Below are 14,455 nucleotides of genomic sequence, written 5' to 3' on the forward strand. Positions count from 1 at the left end.
AGATGAAACTCTTCCCTGACTGCTTCTTGTTCTTGCACAAACTGATATAATTCCAGAGCAAGAGTTAATATTGTTAAAGCGCCTGCTGCCAAACAAGAGCATTTATAAAGTTGTGTTTGCTGTTGCTCCTTGATGATTACATGATTCAGCATCTTTCTTACCTGCCATCCCCCAATGCAGCTGCTTCAGCCATTATACTAAGCTAATCTTGCATCCTACTCTATTCAGAGGCCTAAATCACTACTTCTGCCATTTTTTAGAGTCCCTCTGGAATAAGTCACAAGGCAGAGGCTTAATGTTTTTTTTTATTACAGTATGCAAAGAAGATGAGAAGTTCTAATAAAGGAAGTGCCAAGTTCAGCCTTTGTCCTCCCCAGAAGATGGAAGTGATTGCATAAGTAAGTCCCCCCCCCCACCCCAAAACTAAGAAGCAGGATTCTAACATATGCTTGATATTTAAGAATTTTCAACTTCCTCTTTTGAAATACTGACACTAAAGGTCTTCATGATTGTTGTTTACCAGTGCATATAGAGCTTTTTCAAATGTTAGCTATTGTTCCCAACAAAGAAAAAAAAAAGGTAAAATAGAAAAATTATTAATTCCAGTTTCTTGGGGTGAAGGAGGAAAAAGGTGAAGGTTCTGAAATGGCCTTTGGCCACTGGCTGGAGGTGCAGCTGATGGTTAACTTGGGCAGCAGTGGACTGATGCGCTATCGATCAATCAGACAGGGTGTCAAGACCAGATATCCAACCCAGCTCTTCCAGTAAGAGCCTTCTCTGTGAAGTGCAAATTGTTTCAACCAGTTTCTCAACAAGGTGGAGACATATATCTGTTTTTTATTCTACCACTGTGAAATTATTTAAATATTAAAATGGAGCATGCCTATCTCTAGAATTGTAGCTCAATACACTTTTCTATAAAGAGTTGGTGCATAAATAAAAAGACAATAATTCTGGCAGCAAATGAAGCAGTTAACAGCACCAGATAAACAATTCCTACCAGTGAAGTATTACTTGAATGGACTATCTCAGCTACAGTAAAGGAAGTAACTTTGACAACAGGGTAGCAAATTAGTGAAATTCTCATTCACAAAAAAATGCACTATCAATCAACTCTCTCAGGAAACAATTCCCAACTCTGAAATAATTGAAATGGACAGTGAAGGAAGTAGGATGGTGGAGGTTAATTCCCTGGACCATTTTCAGGTTATGGCTCAAATGCCCTGTGGCACTAAATCATTTTCACAACTCTTTTACCATTTTCCAGTATGAGCCATTAGTAAGTGAAAAAGGTGGGCCGAGGGTAAAAAAAAGTCACCTGACTCCCTTTTACCCTACTAGGTACCATTTTAATTAGTGGGGGGGGGGGAGGCGGGGGGGGGGAGTAAACAGAAGGGAGAACTGTGTCCAGAAATACTCAAATGAGCTGATGAAAGAATTTGCAGTGTAAGTTCCTTAACCAACTTGTATTACCTTGAAGAAGTTGCTTACCCTCAGTGCTATCCCAATTGTCAAAATAAGCATATTCATATTCCTCCCAGGTTTAGCTGTTTGTAGGACCCTTTGATGAAAAGCTAGATGTGCAACTATTCCCCCATCCCACATGTTCTTGTTCACAGAGGTTTTTTGATGCTAGTTCATGCTTATTAGAAAAGAAAAAAAGCAGAAAGTAAAGAAGTGAGGAGTGTCTTTTATTAAAGCTGATTTCTGAGGTCAACCCACACTTCCCACTGCTGGTTAAAAGACACCTGATACTATTAACTCTGTTTGCTAGAGCCTGCACTAGAGTGTTTTAATACAGTATGAAACATTTAGTTGTCTTCTTGCCAATATCAGTATCTAACAATTCATAACACAAGCAATCTGGGATATTCTAATTACATTAATATCATTCTTATTTCAATTGCCTGTTTATCAGTGCAAACAAAAAATTCTTTCCTCCATCTTTTCACTTAAAACAGCATCTATCATTTTCCATTCAAAAGCCAACAAGATGATGATATTAAAATTTCAACTGAAACTCAACCCAGGTAACCCAACATGCAGAGCTGTTAAAAGGAAGTTTACTTTGATGAAACAAACTCCTAAGGAAGATTTCCTTACACCTTGCTTGGACAAAAATTTCTGTAGCAATGAAAAGTTCTGATTCTTAAAATTTTCCTTTTTGTTAGAAACAGGTGTTCTTGAAACTTTTCTAAATGAAGTGTAACACTGAAACGTGGCTATACAATGGTAATAACACGCTAAACACAGGGTCTCGCCCCTAGTATGCAGAACTACAACTGGACAGATAGTATCAGCGCTAGCACAACGCTTATTATTCAGAATAAATCTTTTGACAGTTAAACCTTCTAATAGATCAACACCGGCCAAAGGAGATTTTACATCAGCTCTTCCTTTCAATAAATAAATATGCGAAAGTCTGGTTCGGCTTTTGATGTGTGTTTAAACACAAAAGTTCACCAAGCAATTACTTTTAGCTACTTAAGACAGAAAGAATAATGCAAATGGTCATCTGCACATAGAAAATGTTTGCCTAGGAAAGGATTGTTTCATTATCAGGAAACAGCACAGAGCAAATTAACCAGATGATTTATTAAAAAGGAGGGAGGGGGCTTGCTTGAACTAGACAGTTATTTCATTTTAAGGACAAATCTATATTTTACAATGTGAACTACGCATTGTGGGCTTCAGCCAGTCAGTTCCTCTTAATCTTGACGTATGTCAAACCAGAGCAAACGGAAAAAAAAAGGAAAAGAAATAAAGACATTGCTTCTGTGCTTCAATGCCAGTTTCAGAACAGAATAGCGCCTTAAATATTTATTACTTTTAGCAGAAAGATATGTTAATACTGCTCTGAAGCAGATTTGTAATAGAAAGCCAAGGCCAAGAATTGTAAAATACTAGTTTTACATTACTCAGGCTCAGTTTCCAGTAATTTTTTTTCCTCTTCCTAAATCTGATTTGGGAAATTAGGTGTGTGCATCTAGAACATCTCAGATCACACACACCTGTCAGTGATCTGGATGCAGGTGGCTAGCTGATAAAGAAAAAACCAAAGACTGAGGATAAGACCTTAAGGATAAAGTACAAAGATAACAGAAACATGTGGTAACAATACAGTCGGGATGTAACAGAATCACATAAAACATTGTTAAAGTTTGCAAAAGGAAAACTTTTATAATAGTCCTGCTGTACAGAGAAAGAACAATTCTGGGCAGCAGCACAAGCTAAAATCCAAAAATATCCATGAATTCAAACCTTTTCCCTAAATAATTGCATTTCTGAGAGGATCCAGGAGACAATTTTTCAAAGTAAAATTAGTCTCTAAGAATGAGATCCTAAATATGTAGCGAACACACAAAACAGTGGGTCTTTCAAGAGTCTAGGAGGCTAAGAACCCACTAATTACAATAGGAGTGAGGCAATTATGCATTTTTTTCCAAAGTCCAGTTGCATTCCTTCTGAATCGCTAGGCCTCTAACACTTTTAAATAATCTAGCCCTCCAATTCTTACATGTCACAAGATCGCTGTTTTAAAAGGAGGATGTTCCTATGTTATCAATGAAGTGATAGAAAAAGGCACTGTAAGTAACATAATAAAAGATCCAAAGGCAGAATCAAGTGTTCCCGGCTAAATAAAGATAATCTACCCAAGCCCCCTAAACACGTCCAATGACATTTATTTGTAAAGGCGCATACCTGCATATGTTATTTTGTTGAGATTAAAACTAAATTGTAACCTTATGGTTGAACTGTATATAACAGCAACGCTATGTGATGATACAAACTGTCTGTGATTAGAGTTATGATTTCTAATACTTGAATTAATTGGATTTGTAGAGCAGAGAGGCAAGAGGAAGGGAAGCTTCAGAGTTCAAAACTGTAAGTTGTACTAGTTCGGGCTATACTTGCTCAAGCCTGTCCACAGTTTTCACAGATATCATCACTGGGTTTGCCAATATGAAAAAGCAATCATAAGATCTTTTTTCTATTCAGAATAAAATGAAAAGAAGCAACTGAAATGATTTTCTAAACACAACATATGTCTGTCACAGCATAATTCTCCGAACCTCTCTTGTAGGTAGCTGTGTTATACCTGAAAATATAATAGAAAACTCACAATGATTCAAGCAAAAAGTAGAAAAAACAGTAACTTACAGCTGTAGGCTAAAATATATGCTTCTTTAATTTTTTTTATGAATTGATATACTGTAAGCATTGAAACAATCCGTCCAGAAAATACATGCCAAGACTTGAATATAAACTCTCAAGATGATTCTATTTTAATTACTCTTATTTTTCTGATAACTAGTTCACTAAATATATCCTTGTAACTTTTTCAAGTCCATCAAAAAGCGCTCTTCCTCCTTCCCTGATGTCTAACACAGCATCTTTAGCCCATACAAAAGACAACAGCAAACATACCTTAGGCTATTTTTCTTCCAAACTCAGGTTCATTTGCAGCTTTGGTTTTGCTTCTTATCAGAAAAGACATTTTTGCAGGCCTGAAGATTGGTAAAGCAACCTTATTGCAAAATACTGTCAGAAACACCATGCAAACAGACTGGAAGAAAAAAAGAAAAAAGTGTCTTGTAGTGGTCATGCTTTCTATGAGCTCGAATGCATTTGTGAATGTTCCTACTAAACTAAACAAGGATAGTCACAGTAGTAACTGTATGTAAGACTTCACAAAACTTGCTTCACACACAATTTCTGTGCTCACATTGATTTTGAGAGAATGATCAAAATGAAAATGCTTTTAATTTTATTTTACCTCTTTTAAAAAGATAAATGTGAAATAAGAAGTTACATTTCCCGTAGCACATTAGCATATAATTTACAAATGCAGTATTAAAAAGAGCTGTACAATTAAAAATTAACTCCATCTTAAAATAACTAATAACTCAAGTATCACTAACACCTGAAAAAAACCAGACATTACAGTATGTTGTCCTTGCACCCAAACAGGGCTTGATTTTGAAATATGCATGCATGAATACGTTTACGCATATTTATATATGACTTTTTCCCCAATAGCAAAGTTTGCAGATTCAGTGACTGCAAATATAAAACCTATCTTAATTTTTCCAAACAGAGAATACACGATCACTTGCATCCGCAGCTCATGTTAGAAATACATATTCATATCAAAACTGCATAGTACAAACTATAATTATTTTGAAACCCCACTGAAAATATACACCTTAACTTATCAGCAATATTAAAGGTTGGTTAAAGATTTATTTGATATAATCTGAATTTGCTTTACTGTTGTAAGGATCATATGACTAAACCGTGAACTTTCTAACACAGAAATAAAAATAATTAATTAATTTCAACTAACATAAACAATTATAGGATAAGAAATGAGCAAAAATTGATAACTATAGGTGTCAATGGATCAAGAAAGTGGTTTTAACTTTTGCTGTCACCAGCTGATACCAAGTTTTTTATAGTGCCAAAATAGACATCCATCAGAAATTTGGCTTAGTAAATATTGTAAGAAATTTCTTTCTATAAATACTACATCTGTTTCATACAACATTTACACATCTCAATACCAAAAAACTTAACAGAATTATCTTAATTACAGTTCCAAACCAAAGAGCTGTTTAATTACTAAATTTCCTTAAAAAGTTCATTTAGACTTTTTGCATTTTTATTGTTTTTCATGATTTTGACTCACTTCCTACTTTTTATATATGCTTTCTGAATATAAATCTAGTTGTTGATTCATATAATCAAGGTAACATTTCAGATACTGTCATGGCTTCTTAAGCCTTCGCAGCTTTAACTTTCTGAGACCATCTTCAACCGCTTTTTTTCTTTTTTGGATAAGCTTCTCTGGAGACATAGACAGCAGTTTAAAACGAGATGATGAAGGCATCACAGATAATTCCTCAGTGGTTGGGTCTGGCTCATTTTTTTTTGTCTGCACTGTATTATTCCCCTCAAGAGGAGGTCTGGAGAGTTTGCTTCCCAAAATAAGTGACTCTTCATCAGCCATCGTCTTTGTCAAGTCTTGTTTAGAAAACAACCTTAAATTAAATGGGGTCTTCTCCTCCAAGAACGTACCTAAACAATCATCACTGCACTTGCTCATTTCTATACTGCTAGGAATTAAAGGAGCCTCTTCAGTACTTTTTTGTACTTTTTTGAAATGGTCAAACTTTTCTTCTGAATCACAACTCTGTTGTTGAGCCTGTGTTTTAGTCACTTTTTGACTTTGTTTTGGATCTAGCAGTGCTGACTCATAGCTACAAGGAGGGTTTTTGCTTAGAAGTCTCGTCTCTAACCACTCCGCAGAGTGAGGTTCTCGCTGGCTGCTCGCATCATCTGATTGTCTCTGATGAGCATCGTTTTCCAGCTCTAAAACACCAAGCTCCAAGTTGCTCTCAGATGTATTTATGCAATCCTTTAGCTGTCCTACGCTCCTACATTTTAATTCAGATGGAGGATTGGGAGAAGTCTGACAGTCATTCTTTCTGTTCCCTTTCTGTGAGTCCACTGAGCCAAGATACACTTTCTCAGAATCCTTGCTGGTTTGAGGTTTGCTCACGCTACTTTTCCTTGTTTTTGTCCTTTTCACACTGCAATAAAAAAGGATTTTGTATTTAATAAAAAGGAATCTTTACTGCCTCAATCTGCCACTTTTACAAACTCTCAAAGACGAGTAGAGCAACCCTCTTTCTGAATGTGGAAAAAAAAAAAGTACATCATCTTGACAGGCAGTAATGTTTGTCTAGTGTGGATAATATCAAGTGTTATCCATCTGATTTTCCACTGCACTAGGAGAACCCAATTTATTAATGACTAAGCCATGAAGGAGTTCACATTCTATTCCAAGAGGCAGAACGGATTCATTACAGATGTTAAAGGTCAATGCTGCATAAGTACATTGAATTCCTTCCCAAACTGGCTAGATAAAATAGTGTTTCATAAGTGTCTAAGTGATTTCAAACCATTCCCATATATTCATATACATTAGGCATATCTAAAGAATAGAGGGGGGCAGGCAGGGAGATGCAGTGTGTGTGTCTGTGTGTGAGAGTTTCTAATCTCTAGTTTAGAATGTTCCTCTGGAATTTTTCCCAGGATATTTCAAAGCATTACTTTAAAGTTAACCACTACTCATCTAATATCAAGCCTGCTCATCTAAGGAGGACTGAGGTAACGCAAGGAGATGATATTTTAAAAGGAATCATAAAGGAAAATGAAATCACAAGAGTCATGATGGAATGTCAGTACATAAACACTCTTCAGCGGTGTATATTGCCTTAAATCTAAACTTCACATAGGCTGTAAGATGAACTTTACATACAAGTACGGAAGCTGCCTATGTAAGATTTAAAGTCTGAAGACTATAGTATAGCTCCTCCCATGCTGAGGCTGCTTTCCGCAGCTCTGCTGATGCCATCAGTTCCTAAGTCAGCATATCTAAATCTTCAGAAAAGGGGGAGCTTCCAAGAGCTGGCATAGTAGCTCCAAATCTAATTTCACTTCTAAAGACAGCACAGATGAGACAACGTGGGTTAAAACAAATGTTGCCAGGGTTCGCAGTAATCCCCAAATTCCACAATAAATATTTTGGGCTACTGGCAGCTCATGCAAGGAAGAAGAGCATAGTGGTACAGCAGAGGACTACTGAAACGTTCAACTGACCAACTAAACTTCCATATCCACTGCACCATATAGCTGTACAGGGCACTCTTTAGTTGTGGCCAAAGATCGTGACTAATACTCTGTACACTTAAACTCTCAAAATGAAAAAAATATATATGTATTTGCAAAGTGGTTTTTTTTTTTTCATATTAGATTCAAACATCACGTGTTTATTTTGGCTCAGAGCTTCATTCAAGAAAAAAAACCCTGTTTTAATTCTGCCTACTGATATGTGAGATAGCTTATGCGTGTTGCAATAGCTTTTTTCATGCCCTACAAAATAACAAAGAGCATTTTGTGTGTGTATCCACAGTACAGTATCAGTCTCTTAGTAATCAAAAATAATCTTTTATATATAAGAGTTCATATTATTTGACACTTCCTTACATGGACTGGATTGTATTTACTCATATTTTGTCAGATTATAAATTTAACATCTTAGAAAAATGAGTGACATACATTTTTTTCAAGGTGTCTTGCTTTATCTGTTGAGTCAGACTAAGCTTAAGCTTTTTGTTCTCAGCAGATTCAGTAAAATATTCAGACGTCCCATTGGAAAGTTTTTCTTTCTGCTCCAAAAGAGAACACAGGTTTAAAACATGACACATTAAGCAATGATTATTCAACATAAAACTCCATTTCTAATACTAAGGCTTACAGATGTTCTTTATTATATTGATGTGAGCAGTCTAAGAGAAACAGCTAAGAACTAAATTATTTTTAATCTTACAATATCAATATCTGGGAGTCTGTAGTCAGCTTACTCCCCTTTCAGACTCGCAATGAATATATTTCATATGCTAAAATATACCGCAAACAAACAAGACTGCAATGTAAAGGATGTAGCTTTCCAAACCATCTGAGGAAACTGTTGGCAAATATTTGACATCTTTGTGGCTCAAACTGTGACAAATGCCAGGAATCTCTGTTGCAGACAGGAGCATTTTTGTCAGTTTTTTCTGAAGAGACTGACTGGCGCAGTGGTCTATACACTTATTCTCAAAAGAATTCCCATAATTTTCCATACTTACAAAAAATATACAGAGTATTACTTGCGCATTTAAGAAGGCAAGGGTTAAAAGTTTTAATACTAACATTCGGACACTCACAGCTTGTAGTGGTTGGCTACTGCAGGACAACAGGGGAATTCTTTCTAGTCTCAGCTAACAGCAGTACCATGGTTTTAGATAATATGACACTGGGGAGGGGGGGAGGGAAGGAAAATGCTCTTTTTCTTCAAACTGTGAGCATTTCCTTTCACAATGAAACAATCTCAATGAGAGAAGGGCCATTTGCTGACTTCACTATTAACTACCATATACTTCAAATAAATATGATCTCTGAGGCTACGGAGAGGAGAGAAAAAATGTCGCAAAGCCAAGAAGAGAAGAAGCTTTGTGCATTTCCTTTTCTTTGACAGCATTTTTCTTCATCAGTCTGGTTGATGGAACTTCTGATTGGGGCTCATCAAACATAGGCAGTACTCATTTATACTGTTCCTCGCTTAACATTGTGAACCTAGCACACCAGAGCCAGGCAATGCAAACGAACTGAAGAAAGTCAAGAGGGACTGTGCAGGCAAAAGGCTAAAGCAAGTACATGACCACTAGCTGGAACGCAAACTCAGGAATCTTTCACTTATGGCGAATTAAACCCTGCTTATTTTTCTAAAGGAAGGGGGGTAAACCCTACTTCTCTTCACAAGAGAATGACCCAGTAAAAACAACTCCCTGTTTTGTTAAGGAGAAAGAAGGTAGTCCGGCAAAGAAATAGGGCATTCTGACAGTTTAAAAGACTGCAGATGTTTTGAGCCTCTGTTTCAGATGCAAGTTATGCAAACAGTTTTGTGTGGATTAGTAGATGCATGAAGTTGTGTGCACTACTGTTGCAATGTGTGTGTTGACAGTAGCAACACAAAACATAAAACATAAATGCAATGTGATTTCAATCTCAAAAATCAAGCCTAACTAGTTTCATATGAGGGATGAATAGCTGCTTCTACTCTTGTTGGAGGTATGGACTCCCCTAACTTGACTTAATATATTTTCATATTTTTGAAAACTATTAAATGGAATAATACCATCATGATACTGAAAAGCTTTAAAAAGAGACATAGACTCTTAACTTTGAAGCCAGTAGGAACTATTATAATTTCCAGCTACACGCACACAACTTGGACTGAAGGCTCTTACACAATAATTCTGTATTGAAACAGCTGGAGAGCACGCTTATTTAGCCACAGAAAGGAACACAAGCAGAAGCATTTGCACTTTCCTTATTCTGCTTCATAGTAACTGGGAAGGCTATTTATATCAAATCTTTTCCAGTCCTCAGCTCATCAATAAGCTCATCAAGAAGGCAGAAGGTGACAGAATCACCAGTCCACTAAGGTGCTGCTTCTAGATGTGCTAAACAATGGGTGAAAAGTAATACTTTGTATAAAATCTGAGTGTGTCAATGTAGACACAGCAGGATCATGGTAAGGAACTGTCCACACGTACTCACTACTGTAGGTAAGCCATAAACCTCAGTTCTAACTTGTATCCTGTTATGAACAGGGAATGACTGTTGTGACTGTTGTCTAGAATGCACAGTCATTTTAGGGTGTGAAGAGCAGACCCCAGAGAGAGGCAAAGACAGCAAAGTCATTTCACATGTGAATCGAGTCACATTGGAAGTTTATAGTTCAGAGGTGAATGGCTAAAATATTTCACTTGCTACACCACTTGCATCTTTTATTTTGTTTTCAACTAACCTATTCCATCAGGTAGCGACAGAAAAGGGTTAAGGCATTACAAAAAAAAAAAGCAAAATGATTTATATGTGAAACACTTCTGAACATGCCCTCTAAGCACAGTACATTTTCCCCTTGGAACCACACCCTGCAAGTGCTGTATTTTGAGAGCTGAACAATTAACATAAGGCATATGAGTCAGTCTTTGAAAGACTCTGTGGGAACCAGAGAGCCTTTTGCTATTACGAGTGATGTAAACTCCCCAAGGCTGGAGTAAGTCCACAATAGAAGGCAAAAAGAGTCATAAATAACAACAACGGGCACTGCTTATACTACTAAGATACTCAGCCATTATTGGTGATACTTCCTTTTTTTTCCTTCATTAAACTTAATAATTTTAGCTAATTAAAAAAAAAAAAAACACTCTCTGTTTTGGGAATACTATTTATTTCCTATGGGAACTTCAGGACTTGTTAGAGAAAGAAAAAAAAAAAGCTAATCTGCTCTCATCCTGTCTGGTAATCCCAAATTCCTTTTAGGCAGTGAAATAATTAAAGAAAAATATTCCAGGCATAAAAAGGAGGACAGCAGAAGCAGACTTCATATAAACAATGACACCATGACAGAGAAAAACGTCAAAGCGCCGCCAGACTTGCGATTTGACTCTGTAAGAGCTGCAGGGAGTAGGATTGCTGCTAACAAATTAAAACCACATTTCTTGGCAAATTGTTAAAGACAGACATATTTACATTTGTATAGAGACTGGGTGGGCACAAAAGATTAAAATGGTTTTTTAGCCCTTGAACTGCCAAGTTCTATTAGAAATCTGTGCTCTGAAAATCCTAGGGTAAGCTCAATCCTTTCTGTCACTAAAAATCAACAGAGAAGGGCCTGCAGAAATAAGGCTTACAAAGAAAGAGGAGATACTATCCTATCTGCTCATAATACTTGCTTCACAGAACCTGATTTGCAGCTCCTTAGTAGTTATTCCAACAGAGGTCTGGGCATCAGGATGAAAAAAGCCCTCTCCATTAAGACCTAAGTAGAAACTTGACTGTTAGGCACACAGTATACTTGCTTTAAGGCTTATCAAATTATAAATTTGTTCTTTTACTATCTGGACTCAAAGTGAAAAAGAATCCCTCAAAAATCTCAAAAAGAGTGGTGATTGCCAGCTGCACCTCTCTCCAGGAGAGCCTAGTTTAGCAATGCAGTATTAAATACCTGTAGAAGTACTACTTAGGGATGTGCACTTGTGAAGAATCCTTACAACTAATCATCTTGAAGAAGATTGAAAGCTTTGGCCTCTTCAGAGATCAACTTGACAATACTGCTCATACAAATACTGAAATCTTTTTCAGGTCTAATGTTGGGGTTATCGGGCTGAAAAGAAAATTTCCTAAGTGAATAATGCTGCCCCCGTCCCTCTTCTTTGGTTTCATATTTTCTAGTTGCCTATGACTATGGCCTGGATACACATGGTTGTGTACCAATAAAATAAATAACTGTAAGAGATAATTAAGTTTCACGCCTGATTTAAAAAAAACATGTTGCTTTTGAATTGCACTTATCAATGTGGCTTCACTCGTTCATCAAACAACAATCTTAATAGAAAACATCAGTGGGTTTAATAAATCAAATTTAGTATCAGAGTGGCATATGGGAGTCCCCACTGAGACTTCACATAGCTTATGTAGTGAGGCAGTCCTTAACATCCAAATTCCTAGACTCTGAATATAATCATGCACATGAAGCAATGGGCTAAAGTATTATCCCGGTTGCATAACTGAATAAAACTAAAACTAGTAAAAGGAATCAGAGGGAAGTAGTTATTCTTGGGAGCTTTATCTGAGCTTGTATTTGCATGATGTCTCTTAATGCCACCCTAGCGATACCATGAGCTCAACCATATGAGCTTTCAAGTTTCACAAAGGTTCTAATAGATGACTGGCAGAGCAAAGAGGTCATATAGGACTCTTTCCAATCTGATAAATATCAAAAGGCTCCTAAAGTAGGCCTGAGAATGAAGGATGAACCAGATCCAACTGACAGAAAACTCAACAGGCATAGGACGTTGGGTCTAGTCTTCTAGTTAACCCCACAAGAAGGAAAATCTTCCCCTAATGTCTCCTTTCACGACTCCTACATGACTCAAACTTTTTAGTGTTTTCAATGTAGTATGCATCTCTCCGAGGGATTCTACTTATGAGCTCCTACCATACCATAAACCATTCACAGAAATGTTCCAAGCACAGAAATGAGTATTCTTCTTAATCTGAAATATCATTCAAAGGTTGGTCTTGCAGAATTTTGCTTTTCCTTTTTGAAGTGGACTGTCCCATTCTACAGGTCAATAATTTGCAACAGAAAACAGTAAGGATCACATTCCATGTTACGAATGGGAGTACTGATTTCCAGATCGGAAATAGGTATTTTTAAGAAAATGGGGGTAGTTTTGAAATACATTCTTTTGACAAGATTGAAACTTGAATATCAAACAGAGGAAGCCACATGTCTCCTGCAACAAGCAGAACAGCATGACCTATTAGTGGCATAACACAGAAAGCTCCTGAACTTCTGAATCAGATCACTATCTACTACCAAAATTCACTTTCAGTCGACACTATGAATCTTAACTACTAAGTTTTTGCTTATCAAGAGTCCCTGCAGTCTGCACTATTTAATCTCAGGCAATTCTGACAGACTCACTGAGGTCTCATAGTCAGTTGGTTCTTAAATGTTTAAAGAAAACTGACAACCAGGAAAAGGAAAGATCCCTTATAAATGTCTCCCCAGAGGGCGAGGCAGAGCTAGCTCAGTCGCTGTAGCTATTCAGCTTGCTGACAGCTGGTATGCAGTCCAAACAAGTGACAGCTCTCCCTGGCCAGCAGTTCAAAGGCAGGTTAGGAATACTAGGCAACCGGGGGGATTCATGAGGCCAGGAAACCTGAGGGAACTCGGGAACAGATATGTGGGTACAGAAAGAATTCAGAGCATTGCAGTGGACAGTTTAGGGAATGTAGGAAAGAACTGTAGGTATGTCACAGAGGTTTCCTACCAAACGTGGCAGGGAGCAGGGGTCACTGAGGTGGATGGGCCATAGGAAATACATGAGGAAATTGGGGGTGTCTTAGTGAAAGCGGATGACTGGGAAAAGGCAAAAGATGACTTAGTATAAATACAAAGGCAATCCCCTTTATTAGTTCCAGTAATGACAGAATAACCTGTTAGATTTTTTTTTTTTCCTAATAAGGACTAAAGACACAATATGAGGAAATAATGAAAACACTGAATTGCGTTCTATATCACAACATACTCATTCTGAAACTCAGTCTTGGTCCGGTGATAGTCGTTACCTCTTTCAACCGCATGGAAAACTTGTACACAGTGACTGCATGGTGAGCAAAAAACGCATGTCAGAAATGTTTGCGTAAGGGCTGAGCGTGACAGAAGTGAACTGCAGAAATTACAGATTGTTCAAAAATACATCCATGAACTGTCCCCTTCATACATTTCAGCTCACTTTTCAATCAAGTTATGAAATTCCTGTTAGTTATTACAGGGTTTTCTACTGAAGTGTGAGGAACAGATTGCTCTTTAAAATGATATAAACAATCTACCACATATTCTTTGGACAACAGGAACATAGAGAATTATTATCAAAACATGAAGTCATTTAAATCTCTTCCAGTACTTAGGTCATCAGAATCTCCCAGATGCACAGTGACTAAGTAAAACCTTTAGCTCACTGCAGCTTTAAACATTCTCACCGCCTGCTGTCCACCCTACCCCTTTGCTGAAGGTGCCCGTCCTTTCAAAGTCTGCAGAGCGGGAACATCATCATTCAGTGCCAAGTCCAGAATCTTAGCTCAAACGTGCATTAACCATCAGCATAAACTGTGACATCAAGAGAGCAAGAGCGGGGAGGAAAATGATATAGATGAAAGCATGATGAGAGATGATAATATCTTAAATAACCGCAAGGCTTTGACAGATGAGATCTTGTGAATGCTGCTAAGTATTTACACTTAAATCAACTGGAGTACTCACATAAGA

At 37.2% G+C, this 14,455-nt stretch overlaps 1 protein-coding gene across 25 annotated transcripts in view; it reads right to left on the reverse strand.

Annotated features, from left to right (window-relative positions):
• SLX4IP (SLX4 interacting protein) overlaps positions 1–14,455 on the reverse strand; it is a 108,990-nt gene that overhangs the window by 19,404 nt on the left and 75,131 nt on the right. For 23 of the 25 annotated variants that reach the window (XM_009673982.2, XM_068940250.1, XM_009673981.2 and 20 more), the window contains 2 exons: positions 8,125–8,234; positions 4,184–6,593 (listed from right to left, as the gene is read on the reverse strand). In XM_009673982.2, the coding sequence (XP_009672277.2) occupies positions 5,768–6,593; positions 8,125–8,234 (936 nt within the window). In that variant the 3' untranslated portion in view covers positions 4,184–5,767. Of the gene's footprint in view, positions 1–1,775; positions 4,100–4,183; positions 6,594–8,124; positions 8,235–14,455 lie in introns of those variants that run through there. The other 2 variants (XM_068940248.1, XM_068940247.1) reach the window with 2 other exon arrangements.

Source organism: Struthio camelus, chromosome 3 (assembly GCF_040807025.1).
Source record: "Struthio camelus isolate bStrCam1 chromosome 3, bStrCam1.hap1, whole genome shotgun sequence".
Classification (NCBI taxonomy): Eukaryota; Metazoa; Chordata; class Aves; order Struthioniformes; family Struthionidae; genus Struthio; species Struthio camelus.